Genomic DNA, 21,672 nt, shown 5'->3' on the forward strand with positions numbered 1-21,672 from the left:
ACCGTTAGGGCCGCTCCCCGTGCCAGGAAGCGGGGGAGGGGCGGGGAGGGAAGCAGAATCACGAGCTGAGGGATGACGCTACGGAGCCCCGGATGTTGGCGGCGCCAGCTGCCTCAAGCGCCGCGGGCGGAAGCCGGTGACGGGAGTGGGTTTCCTCCCGCAGGGGCCGCTCCCGTCCCATCAGGGCGCGATGGGCACGGCGCTGGACATCAAGATCAAGCGGGCCAACAAGGTGTACCGCTGCGGGGTGAGTGCTGTTGCTGGTACCTGATGGGGAGTAATACCTTCTTAGATACGGTCTTTAGGCAAGAGCAGTTCTACTTGGCTTTTTCCTCTGATTGAATTCTTCTTTTTTTCTTTTTTTTTTTTTTCTCTGACCGATTTCTTAATAATTTTGCACTAATGTAGTTGTTGTATATGGTAAAGTGATCCTGTGTAGTTTAACTTTTGCAGCTACTTGAAAAATGCTGTGACTTTTGCAGTCTTTTTTTCATTCCCTTTGAGAGCAGTTGGCTTCACTCCTTTACAGCCACCTGAAAAGAGGACGTGCTGACGTGGGGTTGGCCTCTTCTGCCATGTAACAGCAATGGGACGAGAGGGAATGGCCTCAAGTTGTACCAGGGAGGTTTTGGTTGGGTATTAGGAAGAATTTCTCCTCAGCAAGAGCAGTGCTGCAGTGGCACAGGCTGCCCAGGGAGGTGGTGCAGACACCGTCCCTGAGGTGTTCAGGAGCCGTGTGGATGTGGCACTGAGGGACGTGGGCATGGAGGGGCTGGGCTGCACTCAGTGATCTTAGTGGTCTTTTCTAACCTTAGTGGTTCTGTGGTAGCGGTTTGTCTCATACAGCATCTAACCATGTTTCGGCTTACTGAATGCTTTTAATGCTGGGAAACTGCTTTAAACAGTTTTGAATGGAAGGTTATGGAACATCTGCTCTGCAGTTGTCGAATCACTGAGACAGCAGCATCCATAAAGCTGAGCTGTCATTCTGTGAACAACACATCCCTTTGGGTGTGATGTTTTGGTAGTAAATGCTCTTCTCTGTTTCTCACCTTCTCATTATTTTGCTGATGCATGTTATTTTCTTGCTGTGTTTCTTTTTAGGTTCCCTGCTAGGCTTGCTTTTGTATCATACCAAACAGGACTGATCTTAGTACAAGAAAAGGGATATTTCTTCTATCTTCAAGCTGAAATTAAGTATGATTCTTACCATTAGTAGATCTGTGTGGTATGTTTACTGTCACTCAAACTCCATGTGAGGAGGTTTATAGTTTTAGTTCATTAACGACATCTGGAATTCTGAGATTTGAATGATGTGAAACAGCAGTGAGCTGTGTGTTAGGAGTACAGTATGAATTTTTGATGGTAATTTCGTAGGCATTGGAAGGCATCACAAATCTCTCCTGAATTAGGCATGGAACACATGCAGCTTTAGGGTTGTTTTTTTTTTTCAGAAATGTACTGATTGTTGTATGCTTTGCTGACATCAGCTATGCTAATAATACCTTCAGTCTAGGACAACTTTCATCTCAAAAAATACTTTCATCAATGCTACTCGAAAATGAGGGGATTCCTGTAGTGAAAACCATAGCTCATCCCAATATGGATGTCTTGCTACTTATATGAAGGTAGTGGAGATACTGGGGCTTGAATTGATCTTTTGTTTTCCCAGCTCATTTAAAACTGCATTTGGATATGTAAGAAGATGGTAACAGAATCACAGTTTGTAGGCATTAGAAGGGACCTCTGGAGAGTATCAAATCCAGTGATGTTCAAATTGTACAGTGGCTAGGCCTATTAGAAGATAATAGCACAAAGCTTTTGAAATCGTAATTTGCCTGAAACCATGATTATTACAGCATAACTTCACAGTGCAACTCTCTTTCACAGCCATTCGTTGTCTGCTGCCTTTCTTGCAGTGGTGTTGCTTGGTGAGCTGGAGGAGGGCAATGGCTAGAATTTGGACGGAGTGACTCTTAAATATATATAAGAATAAAATCTGTTGAATCGGATATCCCTTTTTTGTCTTCTTATGAATGGCTTCTCAAATAGAGTGTAACACAGTGTGTGTAACAATCAGTATCAGAATGGACTTGTGCTGGATGTGTAGGAAAAGGTGACAGCGAGATGCCCTAACTTTCAGTTCTATGAAGTTTATGAGATAGCTCTGATTAAAGCATGAAAACGTTTGTCTGTGTAGGTAAATACTTTTGCACAATTAAGCAGATGGATAGTTAAGGAACCATTAATGTTCCTGGTGCTTGTTTTTGTGCGCATCATAAAATTGTTTGGTGAGTTTTTTTGGTGTTGTTTTTTTTTTTTAGCGGACTGCTTTAAAGACAGTCTGCTTGCACTCCTAAGTAGGTATGAAATATTTGCTCTGAGAGCTGATATGTAGTATTCTGGTGTGTTTAATTTAATACATGCCTCTTGGTGATTTTATAACTTCTGAGGGTCATTTTGACTTTAACACCCATCTAAATGGTGTAGGCTTGTAATAGTGTAGTTACCTTTTCTATCATCTTCTCACTGTGTGGAAACTGTTGAATCACAGCCTGAACCTCTGATTGATCACCTGAGGCAAGCAATGAGTCAGCCCTGGGAGCACAATTTAGATGAAGGTAATTCACCTTTGCTGTTGGAAGGGGTGGAGCCTGGCTGCACCTATCCTAGACCTATTTAAGAGCTGGCTACCAGTGGGGAAGGATCTCTTTTTGGAGATCACTCCTTTGGAGTTTCACAGCAAGCCCAGGACAAGGGTAAGACTCCTATTTATTCTATTTTTTTACAATAATAACTGCTTAACCAAGATCTCTTGTTTATTTCATAATTACAACATCTGTATATTCATTGATTATACACCTCATGTTGGTTATGATTTCAACACTAAGCCTTTGAAAGTATGTGACTTTCAAAGCAAGTCTGTAGGTTTTCCCTGATTTCATGCAATCAATGAAGTCATGCCTAATGAGATCTCTTTCTTATTTTAAGAAGCAGTGGGTGGCCTATAGAATGGAGACTGCACAGAGTGGAACAGCTCCAAGAGAGCAGGAAACTGGACAAAACAGATAAAGTTGTGTGGATGAAGAGAAGCCTGAGGAATCTCAGCTTGTGCTTCTAGGTCCTCATAGACCAAAGAAGTGGCAATGGCTGCTGATTCTTCCATTTGAGCTCCAGTTTTCTGTTCTGTGACAATGCGTGAAATCTTTCTCATCTCTGGATCTGTTGAGTGTATGCCATTCAGCATCTCGGTCTCCTGAAAGAATTTGCTGTATTTCTGTGTTACCTCCAAGAGGGAAGCGGTGAGAGGAAACAGATATGAGAGAGACCCGTATTTAACAAGTTCAGAGGTTCTCGTAGTAGTAAATTCCATGTTAATGAAGGCCCTGAGGGTGTGAGAGTTTACATTAAAAAACTTATAGAGGGAAATGCTTAAAGATAAATTTTTGTGAACTTTGATGTTATTGCACAACTCTTTTCTATTCTTGTTAGGTGAAAATATTGTTCAAAGTATATAAGAGAAGGCTGGTGAGAGAAGAATGTGTGTGTCTGAAATAAATGGTTGGCCAGGAAAATTAATAACATCTGAGTAACTTCTCATTTTTTGCTTTTTATAAGGTTAGAGTGGTATGTGTGGTTTTCTGTAGGCTTTCTCCATAAGGCCGAGACCTCTACATTTCTCCTTAGTGCTGAAATAGCCGTATGGTTCAATCTTCAAATTACTGTTCCCTGCTGTCTTGGATTAGGTCAGGTTACTTTTCATCCTGGTACAGTGACCTTGGTTATATTAAATCCAGTTGAGTCTGAGCATTTTTCATCATTACAAAACAGTCTTTCTTGCCAAGTTGAAATCTCTTCTCCTATTTTTTATTTATTTTTATTTTCTAGTGCAAGGCAGTATCTTGGCAATAACTGCTATTTTTAATTCTTCTTTTCTTCTATGTGAATTGTTTTATTTTTTTTTTTAACTGGGAGAAAGCAGACATAACATTTATCAAATAGTTGTGCATGGCAACAAATTGCTGCTTTAAAAACAAAAAACTTGCTGTGGTAATTGGTGAGCCGTTTCTATGTTCATTGTTTATGATCATCAGAAACTGGAGAAAATAAGCAAACAAAGACCTTTATTTTTTTCCAGAGTTCAATTTGAGTAAGCTTGGTTGAAACAAGTGCCTTAAACTGGAGGTAAAGAACAGCACATTCACCATTTCTTGGAGCAAAAAGAGTAATAGGATTGTTAGGGGGCAAGAGAGAAGTGATTGGGGATTTAAGAACAAAAAGAAAATAGATCTTAATGGCCAGTTTTGTTATACCAAAATAGGGCTTACTGCAGCAACTAGGAACAGAAGATCAGTGTTCAGGAGACTTCCCCCTTTTCCCCCTCCTCTCCTTTCCCCCCCCCCCCCTTTTTTTTTTTTTTTTTTTTTAATTGAAGAGAAAATTTCAAGCCATTGAGGCTAATTTAACAAACTTTGGAATGCTGGAAGAATGAGAGGGGACAGGCACAGCTAATGATGTGTTTTATTTAGCAAACCTAACAGGATGACTGGAATATCTGTGGTAGTTAGCTCAAAATGGATAATTAAAAGAATTGCAGGCTGAAAAGGCTGAAAAAATGCAGTATACAAAGAAGAATGCCTTGATTAATGTCAGCAAAAGGCTTTTAATGACAAGTGACTCCAAAATATACTTAAGCTAGAATTTGCCTACACAGAAGCTTTTTATTGTTTCTGACAAAGCAAACTGCTTAGTAATAGTGAACATTGAGGTTGAATGTCTGATGTCCTGTTAGTTGGATATAGCAGGGTTTTCCTATTAAATGCAGTACCTTTCTGTGTAAAGAATCAGAAGAATGTGAAGTTAAGATCTGCTGGTGGATCAGTTGGGTAGAATAATACATGTGGCAGAAAATGATGAAGAACATTTAGTAAACAGGACTTAAGTGAACTTAATAGGAAGTCTAAAACTGCCAAATTCATGCCCTTAGTCCTGAAATTAAAGGTTTGTGATGTGGAAAGAGGAACCCCAAGAGAAACTAAAGCATTTTGTTGGTAACCAACTGACCATGGACTCCCATTTTGCCAAACCAGTGACAAGCTTAATTCATAAAACTTGGAGCTATGAGATATGGTTTAGTGGCTTGTGGTAGCAAGGGTAATGGGTGGACGGTTGGACTAGATGATATTGTAGGTCCTTTATAATCTTGTGATTCTGTGCTTCTATAAAGATATAGTTAAAATAAACTGGAGCTGGGTAATTGGTAAGCATCTCTGTATGTACTGGCATTCATTATGGTGTCTTCTGTTGCTGTCAACACTTGAAAATGTGTGGTGGCAGATTTCAGGTGGTCCTGAAAGCTTGCCTTATGGTTTGTTTGATTGATTTTGGTGGTGGTGTTTTTTCAAAAGTACCTCTCATTTGAAAATAAAATAGGCTGATATTTCTTATCAGCAAATGTTCTTATCTGTCAAATGACTGGCTCCCGTCTGAAAGTACATCATATCTAGCTGGAAGCTTTTTGTAGTGCCTTATTCAAGCAAGAAGACCTGACTGTAAGCAGTCAGGTTGGAATTGGTGTGTGTTTTAACACTAGAAGTAATTCTCAGCAAATAATTAATGTGCTTTGATCCTTTGAATCTTTACATCATGTTTAAAGAATCGGATTGGCTGCCTGGTTTAGTCAGAAGCTGCAGCTTGTCTTAGGAGTTTAGAGATGAGGTTCTGTGATCTGTGTTACGCGCTATTGCTTCTTCCTGAACAAAGATCAGCCCTAATTGTCCTCAGCCAAACTCAGATAGCTCTGCTCAACGACTGTGGAAATAAGGGATGATGAGGTTGAATTAGGTGAAGCAGATGTTCGTTGTAGCTGAGACTTTTCTGTCAGTTACATGTGCCTGTTTGAGAGGTGAGGAACTGACAGTAGAAGAATAAAGAGCTTATTTGGGGATCGTTAACTTGGAGCAGTTTTCTCACAAGAATGTTTTGTTCCAGTGTAGCATATGCTGCTCTGTCAGCTTCACGGGATGCGATGTCCTTTCTGTGGGTAGTTACTCTCCTTAGGAGAACGATTCTTTGTAGAAGAGCATCAGCATTATTCCATTTTGTGAAGTTTTGTCATCGTGTGGAAAAGCCTTGAGGAGTTCCTGGAAAGTGTGAAGGTAGAAAGCGAACAAAAGCAACTGATGATAAGTTACTCCACTGTAATAAGTGGGGCTTCATTTCACTGGTGACTTTCTCTATGCCTTTGTAGAATCCTTAAGGTTGGAAAAGACAACTGAGATCCCCCAGTCCAAATAGTCAGCCCACGTCCCTCAGTGCCACATCCACACGGCTCCTGAACACCTCAGGGACGGTGACTGCACCACCTCCCTGGGCAGCCTGTGCCACTGCAGCACTGCTCTTGCTGAGAAGAAATGTTTCCTAATACCCAATCTATACCTCCCTTGGTGCAACTTGAGGCCATTCCCTATCATAATTACTTGGGAGAAGAGGCTGACTCCATTTCACTACAACCTCCTTTCAGATAGTTGTAGAGAATGGTAGGATATTAAAGATAAATGAATACCTTTTGATACCAATTGAAGACAGTACTAATTAGTCTAGTGATGCCAAATAACTTTTTCAAATATTCTGTTTTCTTTTGCAAAACTAAGAAGCTTTCTCATAAATGATGTGCTGACTGTAAGTATTTACCATCTTGATATGTTTATGTTCTTTTGATTTGTACCTCTTGGAAGGACAAGTGTACTGAAAGTTTTGTGTTTAGGGAGAACATGAAAAAGTACAAAGTAGCTCTTCTTAAGAGAGGGAATAGTAGATTTTCGCACCCATTGTAAAATGGAGATAGAACCTGATGGCATATAAACAGTTCAGATAAAAATTAAAGCATCTCTTTTGTGATGCTACTCTCTCTCCTGACTAGTGACTTAAGTTGCTTGTTTAAAAAGTGACTTCAAGGTTTTTCTTTTAATCTCCTTTTATTTCTTAGGAGATACTTATTGTTTAAAGAAAGAAATCACATTTAATTTTAATCCATTCTTCTCCCTTCTGCCCTAAATGCATACAACCTTCTTGTGTGAAGCTGTGTAGGTGATAGCTAATAGGTTGTTGCTATATGATAGAAGTCTGTTCTCATTTACTGAAGCACTTCATACGTTCAGGGCTGTCCTTGCTTCTTATAGTTTAGCAGTATTCACTTTTCAAAGCAATAACCTAATTGCTGGTACTAATTAAAGCCTGTTTGCAAAGCAGTACAGTATTTAGGTCAGCTTTTCTTCACTGTCCTTTTGTGCTTGTGCCTTCTGTTCCTGGAGTTTCCCAGTTGCTGCAGGTCCTCTTCTCGGATTTATAGCATGGCAGCCTTCATTGTGATGCTTGATGCTCTGCTTTAAACTGCCTGACCCATTTTCTATATTGTTATGCTGTACCATTAGTAAAGACAAAAGGCTGGCAGCATTCAAGTGTACGGAGCTAGACTGGTTCTAACTGGTCGAGCGTGGAGTGGGCAGTCTGAGTTACTGTTTGAATCTGTGGTTTGTTGTGGAGGCTGAGAGCTTTACTATCAACCAGGAGAGAGTTAGTCCTAAGAAATCTCCAAGTTCTCAAATCACTTGCTGCTGTTTCCAGACGCGTGAGTGTTTGGTGTGCAATACTGGATTGAAGTGGACTCTCTATTGTAGGAAAGGATAAATGATGGGGTATGTAAAATGAAATGTCTTGCTGTCCTGCAGTCAGTTCTTTTTCGGTGTTCAACCTTCTAAATTAGTAAGTAAAAGTTGCCGTGTTCTTGTGCAGATACATTCTTAGTGGGATAAGTGACCTGTCTCTTGGTTCACACATCTTACCCTTAGATTCAGATACGCTTTGAAACTGTTTCCCACATAGTGGGGCATAGGTTTGTGTAGCAGAACATCTGTGGAGTGGTGGGGTTCTTGTTTGTTTTGTTGCTGGCTTTTGTTGTTATTAATTAATTTGCTCTGTACAGCTCTTCAGATTAACCTGATCATCAGCACAGGCATCTCTTTCACAGCTATGCTCTCTCTCCCATTCCTTATGACTGACCATCCTGCTTTTAGTATTTAAATTTTTCCTGAGATTTGGAAATGAAACTTATCTGTTACCAACTGAACTGATGGCTGCTTATGAGGATGTTTTTCATTTGCCAGGAGAGGGAAACCTCAAAGTGTTGGAACGCAATTGAAACTTGGAATAAGTACTTTCCATAAGTACTTCTGTGAGAAGGAGAATGTTTTTAAAGAAAACAAACTGGAGTCTGTTCCTCACATTATTTTGTTATCAGTATTTGTCTCTTCTAACAGGGTTAGACTGTACTTTGGGAATAGCTTTGTTGAGTTGTTGGAAAATGGAGTAGCATGTTGTCTGAGTAACAGCATTACCAGGAATTGCTTTAAACAATTGTTTAGATGTTGTCTTTTCTCCTACTAGGAAATTCTTTCTGGCGTCGTGGTCATAACAAGTAAGGACACAATCCAGCACCAAGGCATCTCATTGACAATGGAAGGATCTGTAAATCTGCAGCTCAGTGCCAAAAGTGTGGGTGTGTTTGAAGCTTTCTACAATTCTGTCAAGGTAAGAACCTGTGCAGGTTGATATCTTCAGCATGAAGCTTTTCTCAATTTTCTTAGGTTTTTCTTTATTGGCTCTCAGGAAGTTACAGTACTTCATGGTATGCGAATGATACAAAGCAGAGAAATGCTTAACGTTCTTTCACCATTTTGGAGTGTTTTCTTTAGGGCAGAAATGCAGTAACATAAATACTAGGGTTACTGGAGGATGCACTGGAGACTCATTCTACGGTGACAAAGTTTAATTGGACTTCTGTCCAGGTCAGTTGTTACACTAATAGTTTCTGCAGAGGCCATTGAGGTTGTTTGCTACTGAGTACTGTAAAAGTTCCTCAGTGCAGTATGACACTGCAGTCCAGCAGCTTGAACACAGAATCCTGGAAGGCCTCTCTACTGCTCTCCAGGTTTGGAAGTGTGAAGTCTGGAATCTAGCAGGACAAATTATCTTGGGCTGCACACAAATGTGGCTCTATTGATTGAGGGCAAGGTTGCCTATGTCTAGAGTCAGTGTAGCTGTATTTGTGGAACAGTTTGCCAAAGTGTAGGGTCTTTTAAAGTCTTAATTTGTATCATAGTTACTTTGTTTGCAGCATGAGTAATCTGTCTGTGATTGATTGAAAAACAGAAAAGCAGAAGAAGCAATAGAATTTTCTTGTTCCAGCCTGCTAGAGGAAAAATAGAAGTAAAACTGTAGAGAAGTGTAACCTTCAAGCAAAGCTGCAGTGATCATATTTCTTTATAGTTATCTTGTATCCTTTTCCTAGTGTACCCAGCATTCATTGATTAGCTTCCTTCTAATTGAGTGATAAACACTTCATTATGAGCTGGAGGAAAAAAAGTTCCCTTTATGATGCTCCCTACTAAGATGGGCTGAGATCATTTAATCTTTTCTCTTCATCCAGCACTGCTTCTGCTGCTTTGTTTCTGTTCATTTGGGTTGATTCAATTTATTAGATTAGTAGATCAGGAGAGGGCAAGTTTATTTCTGATATGAGTTTAACTGATTTGAATTATCTTACTGATAGGTCAGATGAATGTCTAGTTTAGCACAAAAGAAAGTAATGCTACATGGAGGAGCAAGTTAGGCTGCTTCTTTTAGCACGAGTGAACAGTGAGCTTAGTTCAGTCATTCTTCTTTCTCATGTTAAAAATGCAGGTTGGAATAAACCTAAATAGAGAAGGTTTAGCTTTATCTCATTAAATGTCAGCACAACGATCACTCTTTCAGTTCTTGCAACTGTGACAAATATGTGTAAGTAATGGAACAGTAAGATAATGAGGGATTGCATCTCTTATCAGATAGACACTGAAGCAACTTAAACTGCTTGCAAGAAACTGGAATCTTGAATGAAAATAAGATGCCAGTAGTAATGCTGTGCTGGATTTTCAGTCTGCTTCCCTATTGGGCACTTTTGCTCTGTCCTGCTGCTTTTGCTCTGTTCCGTTTGTGTGCATATTTCATGATTATCAGGCTTTCCCGGTCCAATGGTAAATTGTAGCTAACCATAATTTCAGAAATAAATCAAAAAGAAACCTTATAAGAAGAGAAACCTTTAGGGTGAGAAGTGGTGGATGAGCAGGCAGCAGGGTGGTGGGGAAGGGCTGCCTGCTGAACTGGCACATGTACTTGTTGATTTCTGCAACTCATACTACAGGTCATCATTTGGAAAATGGCACTTTGCTTTCCCAGGTGCTTCAGACTTTGCTGTTCAGTTCTCTAAATGCACGTAGTCGTTACTTTGCTACAACCATTAAATAGATCATACATCATTTTTCCAAATGAAACGTTGTTAATATTTCCTTGTAAGACTGGAGAACTGCGTATGAGGAAAAAATAATCAAGAATTTTCCAAAAAGTTCAGAAGCCTGTTAGACTTCAGTGATATTGTTGGTTCATTTGACATGATGTAACTGTCACTGTAGATCAAACTGAACTTTCGTATTTATTTTTGCAGCCTATTCAAATTATTAACAGCACTATTGAAATGGTAAAACCAGGGAAGCTTCCCAGTGGCAAGACAGAAATTCCTTTTGAATTTCCACTGCATGTGAAGGGCAACAAAGTTCTGTATGAGACGTATCATGGTGTCTTTGTTAATATTCAGGTAAGGGAGTCCTACCTGTAAAGAAAATCTGAGCTTTTGTTACCTGTTGTATCTCTTCTTCCATGGAAACAGAGGACAAAGTTTTCTGTCATAGTATCTTTAAGTGTATTTTTTTTTTTGTCAGTTTGAAGGATAAGCAGGAACTTAAAGGTCCTTCTCTTTAAACAAAAATGTGGTGAGAAGCAGTACAGAAATCACTCTTAGCTGGATGTCATTTGGGTGCTCAAGCCATACAAGAGTGTTACTGTGTCAGTGAATTAGTCCCTTGATCTCACTGGCTGTTATGTAACATGTGAGACCATTTGAAAATGGGATGGGCCTGTAAGCACAAAATAGCTTTCATTTGGGGCATCTGAAATCATATACCTTGTATCTCCTTCCCTTCCCACTGTATCATTGGTATATGCGTTACCTACTAATCTGCTGTAAGCAGTGCCTTAAATATTAAAATCTGCATTCTGCATATACATATATACCCATACAAAGGACTGAAAGATAACAGATGGATGAAATCTTAAATAAGTCTTTCTTCTTTCTCTTTGTCATCCCATTCTTGCCAGTATACCCTGCGGTGTGATATGCGACGTTCTCTGCTGGCAAAAGACCTAACCAAGACTTGTGAATTCATTGTTCACTCAGTGGTAAGTGCAGTTTGTATTAACTACACAGGGGGGGAGGCTGGCTGTGTGTGTGCTTTGTTGGATCTGATTTGGTTTATTTTATTTTTCATTTTAAGTGAAGTTTGGAGGTAAGGTTAAAAGATTAAGTAAAACAGTAAGTAGTTGTATCTGTGGTATGTGTGAGTAAAGGACATACATAACAACATAAATATCCAGAAGAGCCAATGTGTCAGTTTTTATTGATAAAACACCGTTGGTTTTGTTTTGCATTTAATGTAGAATTATAAATAGGATTTGCACTGCATTTATTCTGTTATTTAATTTTTAAAAGTGAAACAACAATGTAGGTAGAAGAACACGTATTTATCTAAATGCTGTTTCAGATTATTTGAATGCTTCCTAGCCAAAACTTCCAGGCACCCAAAAGCCTGCCCTAAAAAAGGGAGTTTGTTAGTTGAGAGACAGCACATAATTTCTGTCACTTAGGTGCCTAATTGTGACTTGGAGCCCCAGGCCAAAATATCAAAGTTAGGACTGCATCAAATTGGAAGGAAGAAACTTGTCAGCTTAATCACCTTTATTATATAAGCCCACGGTTGGCAATATGCTAGATATCCAAGTTAACAAATAACCACGCTCTCCAGTCAGTGACATGGAGACAGTCTTCTATATTGCTGTGGGCTGAGATTTGACTGTCTCACAATAAATGGTTTACTGCATGTTATTTGGAAGTTCCTATATCAGATTTTTTTCCACATTTTAGTTTGTATTGCCTTACACACACATTCAGAGCACGTGCTGTCAGTACAGGTGTGCAGGCCTAGCTAAATACCTCTTCTTTTTCCACACGGAACTTACTAGAACATATTGTTTTGTATCATTCCCTTGAAGTTTTTAACAGAGCAATTAAAGTGTTGGATTCTTTCTTATATGGTGCAAATACGCTGTTTTCATTCTGTACTACCACAGATTTAGCTAGGTGCTAAAAGGAGGTCTTCTGTTAGAAGGATTGTATTATTTTCCAAAATGTATTATACTTCTTTTTATTAGTCCATCATTATAAGTAAGCCACAGTTGTCAAAATAGGGAACAAATTATATTGTGCAGTTTCCTGATTTTATTTCATGTTCCTACTGTGGCATGTCTTAGAACACAAGTCAGTAAATCATGACAAATCTTCCAGTTGGGGTGAATTAATGAGGTTTTACTGAACATATAATTCTCTCTGTCAGTGCTCAATGTACCATTTCCCTTAACCTTATTCTTTGCCAGAATTTGTCATTTGTGGGAGAATACAGTCAATCTTTTTGCTATTATCTTCCATCTTGCAGCTGGGCAGCAGAAGCTGTTTTGAATTCTTAGGTAATGAGAGTAAGTCCTAACTTAGAGTTCAAGTTAAGGCCACCGGTATAGCAGTGCTCTACCAACTCTCAGTCACATGCAATTGGATCTCTCCTAATTGATGCTGCTGTGCTGATCACTTGTTCTAAATATGTAGAATATGTAGGGAAAAGACAGTGTGTCTCTCTCTGAGATAAGGATGGGGAGAGAGCGTGGCGAATGGTAAATTACACTTGCCTTCCTGATTCAATGATTCAAAACTGATTCTCTCTGTTTCGATTCAACGAAACTCTGATTCAAGAGTCCACATCTGTTACATCAGTGCCAGATTAGATTCCCTCAACTGAGGATCTCTTTTTGATATGAGGATGGCTTAACAGGCCTGAGCTGGTCCTGAAAGGGCAGCAGAAAGAGCTCAAAGTGCTCAGAGATAGCAAGAAAAGAGGGAAGATTCTTTAAACATATAAATAATCTTGCTCCATTACTCCAATTTACCCTGCCCAAATTTACAAAGTAATGGTAATTTAAGGAAACATAAAGCATGACATACAAAATGTAATTATTTGTAAATACAGAAATGTGAATTTTTTTTTCTATGGCATTCAGTATGTTTCAGAAGATTGGTAGTGTTCTTTTTTCCAGGGCATTTTGATTAGCCAAACACTTGGTTTATTTGTTTTTTACCTTAAAAATGGAGATTATGTTGTGGCTTATCACAATGGCAGGTGCAAAATAATCAAAGTTTTGACAGTTTTGTTTCTATAATTCAGATTTGCAATATGCTGAGATCTGTCTAGACAATATCATAATATTACTTACTACCAAATGTAGGAAATTTCAGATCTTTTGTTACACAGATACTTCTTGTATGCAGACAATTCTGAAAATTAACACAGCCAATTGTTAATTGATGTTAGTATTCAGAGTGTGTTTGTGTGCTGTAAATCAGTTACAGCTTAACTGTTTCATTACTGTTTAGTCACAGAAAGGGAAACTGACGCCGAGCCCAGTAGACTTCACAATTACTCCTGAAACTTTGCAGAATGTTAAAGAGGTAAGTTGTTTGGGTTTTATTTATTTACTTTTAATTTACTATTTACTACTTGCATGATTCTGAACAAGAAAAGAATGAATAAATGCTTTGCTGCGCATCATTAGCTTTTTTCTTTCTTTTTTTTTTTTTTACTCTCTCTCCTCCCTCCTGTTTTTATTTTGTAAGATGATGCTGCCTGTTCTCTTCTGGTACAGATGATTAGTTATGTTTGTTTTCCCTCCATCTTCTTAGAGAGCATCACTTCCAAAATTTCTCATCAGAGGCCATCTCAGTTCTACAAACTGTGTCATTACGCAGCCACTGACAGGGGAGCTGGTAGTGGAGAGTGCAGAAGCTGCAGTCAAAAGTATTGAGCTGCAGTTAGTGCGTGTGGAAACCTGTGGTAAGTTTCCCAATAGGTGGAACGTGTGTATGCTGCAGTAATTACCACTTAGATGTTCAATATGCAAGTCTGTCAGAAATCATACAACTAAAAACACTGGCAAAAAATAATTCTGCGTTTCGTGTGGAACAGTTGAAACATTACTTTAAATTCAATCCCTAAGACTTAGTTTTGAAGCACTCATGTGAAAACTCACAAATCAAAGGGCAAAAGGCCATATCCCTGTTCCCTTCCCTTCTTGCTCCTACCCCCAGTGAATTCATATTTGAATTTTGGCCATTGCTTTGCTTTTCCTTTCCGCTCCCTCTGAATTTCTTTTGCTTTCACCAGGGTGTGCAGAAGGTTATGCCAGAGATGCCACAGAGATACAGAATATTCAGATTGCTGATGGGGATGTCTGCAGAGGCCTACCAGTTCCTATATACATGGTGTTTCCCAGGTTGTTCACTTGCCCTACCTTGGAAACAACAAACTTCAAAGTGGGTAAGTGGATAGGATCTTATGCTCTGTTTGCAGCTTCCATTAGAAATAAGCTGCTAATTTCACTTCAGCTTCTGGCAGGTAATGGGATGATTCGCTGTGCAAGAAAGAACAAGGACGACTATTTCCTTGTAGAGGTTCCATGAACAGGACTGTAGTATGCTGCATTTCATATAGACTGAGAAAGCAGAGACCAAGTGCTTCCAATTAGAAATAGTTAGGATACTGTTATGCAAGTTCTAAGAGAATTACATGACCAGAATAATCAATGAGTAACTTTTTTCTGCCAAAAAAAATATGGTGTTATTCAACACCTGAATAGTAGCCTGAGAATAAAATGGAAAGATTCCTTCTTTCTATGACTGCTGAGAACCCCTCCTTCCATAGCATTTTTTTTTTTTTTTTTTGCTTCCCATTCTCCTGCTGCATAGATTCAGAAGTGAGGCAGATTGTACCTGACTCTACTTTCTTGATCTACACAGGCCACTTCCTCCTAACTGTATCCAAACTCTACCATCTTCATTAACAAACATCTAAAATTTAGGATAGTTCTCATTTGTTCAAATAAGTACTTCAGAAATTCTCATTGCTGCCTGTGGTTGTTTGTTTGTTGCTTTTTTTAATTTAATTGCATCACATTGAGGCTGCTAGTACAGTAGTAGCTGTTACTACAGTCTAAGTCCCTACTTCCAAGATCCTTCCCACCTGAAGCTCCTGTTACTTTTCTGCTGTGTATCTTGGACAAATATGCACAGGTAGCTTTCCAACTTTCATTACTTGGTTGTCTGTTCCCCCAAAAGCATTTCTGTACCTGATGTACTGTGATTTTTTTTATTTTTTTTTCCCTCCACTTCCCCTTCCCACTCCCCCAAAATACTGTTCTGGTTTACTTTGGCCATTTCTTACTATTAAATAAGAAATGGCTGCTGTTAATATCGTATCTATTTTTATGAATTTGAAGTCTTAATTGAAGTATGAAAGTGCCCAAAAAAGACAGCTATGTTCAGTGTAATCTCTGCCTTCCTTCATCTGGGAACTCTACTTGTCTTTATATTGTCTCCACTTAGAAGTCATTACAGACCTGATCCTGATCCTATTTCTGACCAACACAATGTAATATTTGAAGAGTAGATTTTGAGACTTTTTCATCATTTACACGTATATGGTTTTTTGGTGTTTAACTTCACTTTCTGTAAGGCCTTAAAATCTTATGTTACATTCTGACAGTGTGGGCAGGAATTTGTTCCTTAACTTTTCAACACGATTCTAAAAAAAAAGCATATGCTTTTGAGGTTTCTCATACCAAAGTCCATTTTAATCTGTAATTGTTTGATCTTCTATGTCATCTGTGTTGATCACACAGTGGTCAAAAGGCATCAATTTTCAGTCACAGGGAAGCAAATCCAGAAGAAACTCAGTTTCTAAGAAGCCAAGGGTCTCGGTGGCCCAAGGTCTCAGATGCCTCTAATTTGGTTCTGTCTGGAATACCTTTTCATCCCTGTATGACTTGGCTGTAGAAACAGCTTGGGAGTCCTGTGGTGTGATGCAGCTGAGTGTAGAAAGTGTCTGCTCTGTTTTCACTGTTACAGTTCAGTTGAATGGATTAATTAATGGAACTCTTTCTTTTCCTGTAGAGTTTGAAGTGAACATTGTTGTCCTCCTGCATGATGATCATCTCATCACAGAGAACTTCCCACTGAAGCTCTGCAGGATGTAAATAGCCAGAGGAAGAATCACTTAAGGAGTCACAGAAGGATGAAATCATTCAGAGACAAAATGAGATTTTATCTTATCTTGTTATTTGAAGTGAAAACTTATCACTTCCTTTCTCCTGATGGTGGTTCTTGGGCTCTCAGTTATCCCAAAGCCTTTGCCTGTCCTATGGTAGCCTACGTGGATTAACTATCCTGAGAGCTCTGTCAACTATCTGATTTCAGCAGCCAGATTTTCTGTGGTTTTTTTCTCAAACAAATTGTGAATGTTTTTTTTGCATATTTTCACAAGTTATAAAAATATGTGAAGCAAATTTTTCTGTTTAATTCATAACGTAACACTTGTTCCAAAGTCCTTCAAAGACCTCTTAAATGAAGTCAGTTCTGTTAATATGGTTTACTGTATATATATTTGAGGAGGGGACAGGACTGAATAGTGCCTGTGGAAGTATAATAAATGGTGCTACTACAGTGCACAGTGTCATGAAATGAATAGTGCACAATGACTGAATTAAGAGATGTGAAATGGGTAATGAGGTGAAATAACATCAAATGTATTTTGGTCAAATTAGGAATGAGTCTGCCTCGAAGGAGTGCTTAAAACTGAAGTTACTGCTTCACAGGTAACTTCTCCTTGGCTATTCCCTGGAATGCCCTTGCTTTACCTTTGCTGTTTGTGTAAAATAGTGCCAAGAAAGGTCAGAAGTTTTTAGCTTCAAACTGCACTTATTCTGGACACTTTAACATCTTTCCTCTTTACTAGACTTGTGCAGCTCAGCTCTGATGTGAAAAAGGAATGACTGACATGACAAACAGCAGCACCGCCTTGTTGCATTGCCCTCTGCTCAGAGTGTAGACAACACCAAGTACTGAAGAAAGTGGCCAAAAATACTTTTATGCTGTGACACCTTGTGCCTATAGGAAACTATTCATGATGTGAGCAACTATTCCAAGGGAGATAGGCCATTTGCTGCTTAAACAGGTGGGTTAATATTGCCACTTACTAATATGAAAGTACAAATACAAGCACCTGAAAGGAAATTTATATAAATACTTTTATTTCTTAGTGTAAATTTGTATACTTACTTTCATATGTTAAGTCTTTGTAATCATAAATCTTAAAAGTTCATAGAAACTGGCAGAGTAGGAACTAGATGGGGGAAAAAAAAATCCACTCCAGCAAGAAGCAACCTTCCTCAGATGAACAGGTAATGGATTTTGATGTTATTTGAAGTTAACAAAACAGCTGCAATTTTCTTCTAGTTGCTAATTTTCCACAAAATTTGCATGGGATGGAGGCAGGTTAAGTAATATATAGGGCATATACATCAACTATGATGTATAACAACCTAAAAAGAATTAAAGAGAACTGCCAAAACCAACTTCCTGTAGCTTTTTCCAGGAGTATTGCTAAGCAGGAATATGTAGTTATGAGTTTACCAGTGGTTTGGTATCAGCTGTACTTCAGGAGTAAGCATTTGATATTGTTTTAATGTCTTACATTTATTTAAAAAAAAAATAACAGAACACCTTTGTTCTCTATCCCCTCTCTTTCCTCTCCCCATTAACTAGAAATACACACTTTTTTTAAGATCAGGAACCAGTAAGTACAGCATGATTTCTGGAAAACAACAGCCCCTATTCCTAGTCTAGACTTGAGACTGTTTCTAGTCTACAGGAGTGCCACCTGCTGCTCAAACCTAAAGCAGCAGCATCACTTCACACATTCCAAAGATAAATGAAAAGAAGCACTGGCATTCACTGCCCCTGGCTATTGTATCCGCAGCAGAACTCCTTCAACTGCAGTCTAGGAGGTTGCCCCTCTGCCTGTACCATGTTGTTCCTGGGGTACTGATGGTTGACGAATGGTTTGAGAATGGAGGAGAGACATCTGACAAAATCCGGCTTTGAAGTGCTTCTGTTGCTCTATGATTTTCTTGCTCTCTGAAAGGCAGCTCTGACTGGAAGCCAAGGATTAATGTGAGACTCTGCAATAAACTGCTGACAACTGAGAGCTGGATTAGAAACTGGACTCTTCTAGCAGATGGATACTTCTACTGTTATTGTGGAGCACGTACCCAACCTTTCCACATACAAAGAAAAAAAATCAACAGCATCCAAACACGACAGGAATAATTATTCAGCATTCAGTACAGCCATGAGTCAGGATTCCCAAACACAGAGCAAGTCTGCTTTACCTTGTCTCAGTTTGGAAATAAACTACCTCATGTGCACCTAGGTCAGACACCTCATCTCCTTCAAAACAATCTTACATAAAACTAGACCTTGTTTTTGTCTGCTTTAAAAGGAGGCCTTAAAGCTGTGAATGGCCTACCTCTGGCTGTCAGTAAAACTTGTGGTTTTTAGAAGTTAAGAGAAAAGGAGCAAAGATTTTTAGAGGAAAACAAACACCACATCCACCTTACTTATGTGTGCTGTGAGGGACAAGATTAGCTGGTAGCAAGCAAGAACATAACATATGTAAATATCAATTATAAATAAATATCAATTATAAATAAAATATCAATATCACCTGCCCAGGGAGGTGGTGGAGTCTCCTTCTCTGGAGATGTTCAAGACCTGCCTGGATGCCGACCTGTGCGACCTGCTGTAGGGAACCTGCTTTGGCAGGGGGGTTGGACTCGATGATCTCTGGAGGTCCCTTCCAACCCCTACAATTCTGTGATTCTGTGAATTCAATGCTAAGACCCCACATTAACAGCCAGTGCTGTCAAGCTGTGTTCTGGTTAAGAACACGATCACCTGTGGCATGTGTGGGGGCTGCTCTGCCTGTCCTCTCCTCACACACTGAGAAAAAACAAGCTGACAAGGATGCAAGCAGTGTAATGCAGAGCAGAACAGTACCTCATCCTTCAGGCAGCACAGCACCTCAGCTCTTTGGCAGATAGTACCTTATGCATCAAGAATTCACAATCAACAAACATATTACACAAGAAGAACCACCACAGAGGCTACAGAAGTAATTTTATTTTTGACCCAAGTTCCACTGAACATACTGACTTATCAAAGGATGCTTTGAAACTTCAACTGTATACTTACTGACGTGGAGAAACAAATGATCCGTTAAGCCATAACCTGAAATAGTTGAACACTGCTTGTGCCCAAACAATGGTCAGACTCACCACATTTTGAGGGTGTTTACACCATGCAGCATACCTGGATCTCTGGCTGTCTGAAACAAATTTTACAAAGCAGAAGGCACTCATGGCACACTCAGACTTCTCAAGCAGTAGGACAGCCACTCCTTCAGCTGGTTGTACCATGTACCTCACACTGCTGATAAACTGACATTTGTGCACAGAACACAACTGCTTTATATTGCTTCACCAAGAATAAAAATCCTTTAGTGCCAATTTAAACAAATCAGCTCATCAAGGAGAGAAATTTAAGGTATTTTTACATTACAGAATTGAATCACAGTATTCTAAAATCGATGTATGAACAGAAGAATACTTAGAGAATATTTAGTGCTTCAAAGTATAGCTAAGAGTTATCATTTAAACAATTTGAATTATCAGTTCCAGATTTACATGAAGACTTGCAATTACACAAATGATATTCATAATGATCTAAAGAAACTCAATTGGAATCCTGCAATTGTTTATACAGGGAAGGTGATGGCTTGGTTATTCCAAATTCTGCCAGTCTATTGTTTGGCCCACCTTTATTTATTTTCGGTGTAGTATCAGCTCTAAAGAAAACCCCTTTTTAGAGGTACTGTGCACATACAGAAGCAGCCTTTGAGAAAAACAGATTAAGGACTGAAACTCCCCTAAGCAAGAACCCCACCAGCGTGGTCCTGGCCTCAGAACTACATGAGGTACATGAGGTACATGCTGCTGAAGGCAGCAACCAGGAGAAGATTTAAGGAGTACGCTGTCTTCATCCAGTAAGTGCCACAGCAATACCTGTGTCTTACAGCTCAGTGTTAAATACTGCATTAGAACAAATTCTGCTATCATTTCCACTAAAACCAGGGTTCCACCTCTTCTTAGGCATCACGTCTCCATGCCATGTTGGGATGGTTATTTATCTGCAGCCACTCCACATCTTACTGAGTGTCACAAAACAAGGTTTAGGCATGTTTGTTGCGTGCAGGGAGCTCAGGAAAGTCTTCAGGTAACAGAACGTGGATGCGGCAGATAGGGCAGGTACTCGAATGTTCCTTAAGCCATTTTCTAATGCACTGCAAGAACAGGAAGATTACGCTGAGGAAACAGTCTCAGTACCCCCTTGCACAACTTGTTATGAAATTTGCAGTTAGAAAACTATTCTCCAGTTCTGATGTTCTGCTCACCAAACTATTCTGCAAGTGACAAAAGAGCAACAAATATGGAAATGGGAAAAAGTCATGGACAGAAGTATTGTGTTATTCCAGTATAATTTTTTGCCTCCTTAATACATGAAGTTACACCTGCAGCTCCTATCAGGTGGCAAAAGCAGCTTTATAGCAGTGGCCCCTTCTCTAAGGATGCTGCAAACAGAAATCCGTAATTTGATTACCAAGACTGGATTATTCTGAATTCAAAGTAAGCTTAAATTCAGTCTGATGAATTACCATCTTAGTTAATATCTAAAACTGGAAACTTTTCAAAACATTAATACTGCATATAGCAAGTCCTGGTGCAAAAAGTATGGAGAGGAAAACAATGTCCTGCCAATCCTAATTTCAGATGCTGAAGGATAAAGGGGAGGGAGAAACTTTTAAAAAGTAAAAAAACTGTATAACTGAACAGAGTTAGTCAACATTTGCATCTAAGCAATACTAAGGTAAGAAAAAAAATCCTTACTTCTCTGTGAAAATGATGCCCACATTCCAGTTCACATGAGTCTCTGCTTAACTCATCATGGCATATGATGCATGGATCATCGCTGGAAGGCTATACATTTAAAAAAAATCATTTGAACAGAAAGTGATTAGTAAGTTAGCAACAATTTATCACCAAACTCTCTACTTCATTGTCCACAAAATGAAGAAGTCTGACTATTTTCTGTCTAGTAATACTTTGATTATTTCACATCTCATAAAAAAAGACCATGGTAATAATTTGAAATTCACAATGCAGTGGAGAACTTACTACATAGTCTAGTTTTTTCCATTTAGCTTTTGGTGTTGCTCCAGCATTCCCCCACGGCTGGAGATTTGGCTGAGATGGCAGCATGTTTTTACTTGAGGTGCTTTTGTGTGCAGGCCTTGCTTGGGGTGCGCTGGAAACATTTCCTTCTGCAGCTGCTACTTGACTCTGAGTTCCCGTCTGTCCTGCAGAAGCAGATGATGTTGACTTCAGAGGTCTCCCTACAGAAGTTGATGCCTAGACAGGTATTGGATAAGAGTTCTGAGCAAGTTCACGGTTCAGAGCTTGACAGCAAGG

At 39.2% G+C, this 21,672-nt stretch overlaps 2 protein-coding genes across 15 annotated transcripts in view; one reads left to right on the forward strand and one right to left on the reverse strand.

Annotated features, from left to right (window-relative positions):
- The first annotated feature begins 83 nt into the window (after nt 1-83).
- Nucleotides 84-16,750, forward strand: VPS26C (VPS26 endosomal protein sorting factor C). 2 transcript variants are annotated; one of them, XM_052673836.1, is made up of 8 exons: nt 84-247; nt 8,446-8,589; nt 10,541-10,690; nt 11,251-11,331; nt 13,631-13,705; nt 13,937-14,087; nt 14,418-14,570; nt 16,202-16,750. In XM_052673836.1, the coding sequence occupies exons 1-8, from the start codon at nt 191-193 to the stop codon at nt 16,282-16,284; spliced, it is 894 nt and encodes a 297-aa protein (XP_052529796.1). In that variant the 5' UTR covers nt 84-190; the 3' UTR covers nt 16,285-16,750. The 2 variants fall into 2 exon arrangements, with proteins under 2 accessions (XP_052529796.1, XP_052529795.1); XM_052673835.1 differs by lacking the exon at nt 84-247 and adding an exon at nt 2,601-2,759.
- A 2,497-nt stretch (nt 16,751-19,247) lies between these two features.
- Nucleotides 19,248-21,672, reverse strand: part of TTC3 (tetratricopeptide repeat domain 3) — a 60,854-nt gene continuing 58,429 nt past the window's right edge. For all 13 annotated transcript variants that reach the window (XM_052673794.1, XM_052673793.1, XM_052673791.1 and 10 more), the window contains 3 exons: nt 21,379-21,612; nt 21,091-21,180; nt 19,248-20,486 (listed from right to left, as the gene is read on the reverse strand). In XM_052673794.1, the coding sequence (XP_052529754.1) occupies nt 20,376-20,486; nt 21,091-21,180; nt 21,379-21,612 (435 nt within the window). In that variant the 3' untranslated portion in view covers nt 19,248-20,375. The remainder of the gene's footprint in view (nt 20,487-21,090; nt 21,181-21,378; nt 21,613-21,672) is intronic.

The sequence above is a fragment of the Tympanuchus pallidicinctus genome, unplaced genomic scaffold, assembly GCF_026119805.1.
Source record: "Tympanuchus pallidicinctus isolate F22 unplaced genomic scaffold, pur_lepc_1.0 scaffold14, whole genome shotgun sequence".
Taxonomy (NCBI): domain Eukaryota; kingdom Metazoa; phylum Chordata; class Aves; order Galliformes; family Phasianidae; genus Tympanuchus; species Tympanuchus pallidicinctus.

What these genes read in the sequence shown, in the direction of transcription:
- VPS26C (XM_052673835.1), top strand. Translation starts at nt 2,616, where the DNA reads ATGAAGGTAATTCACCTTTGCTGTTGGAAGGGGTGGAGCCTGGCTGCA. An exon ending in ACAGCAAGCCCAGGACAAGG is followed by an intron (nt 2,760 to 8,445) that starts GTAAGACTCCTA and finishes TTCTCCTACTAG; the next exon opens with GAAATTCTTTCTGGCGTCGT. An exon ending in GTGTCTTTGTTAATATTCAG is followed by an intron (nt 10,691 to 11,250) that starts GTAAGGGAGTCC and finishes CATTCTTGCCAG; the next exon opens with TATACCCTGCGGTGTGATAT.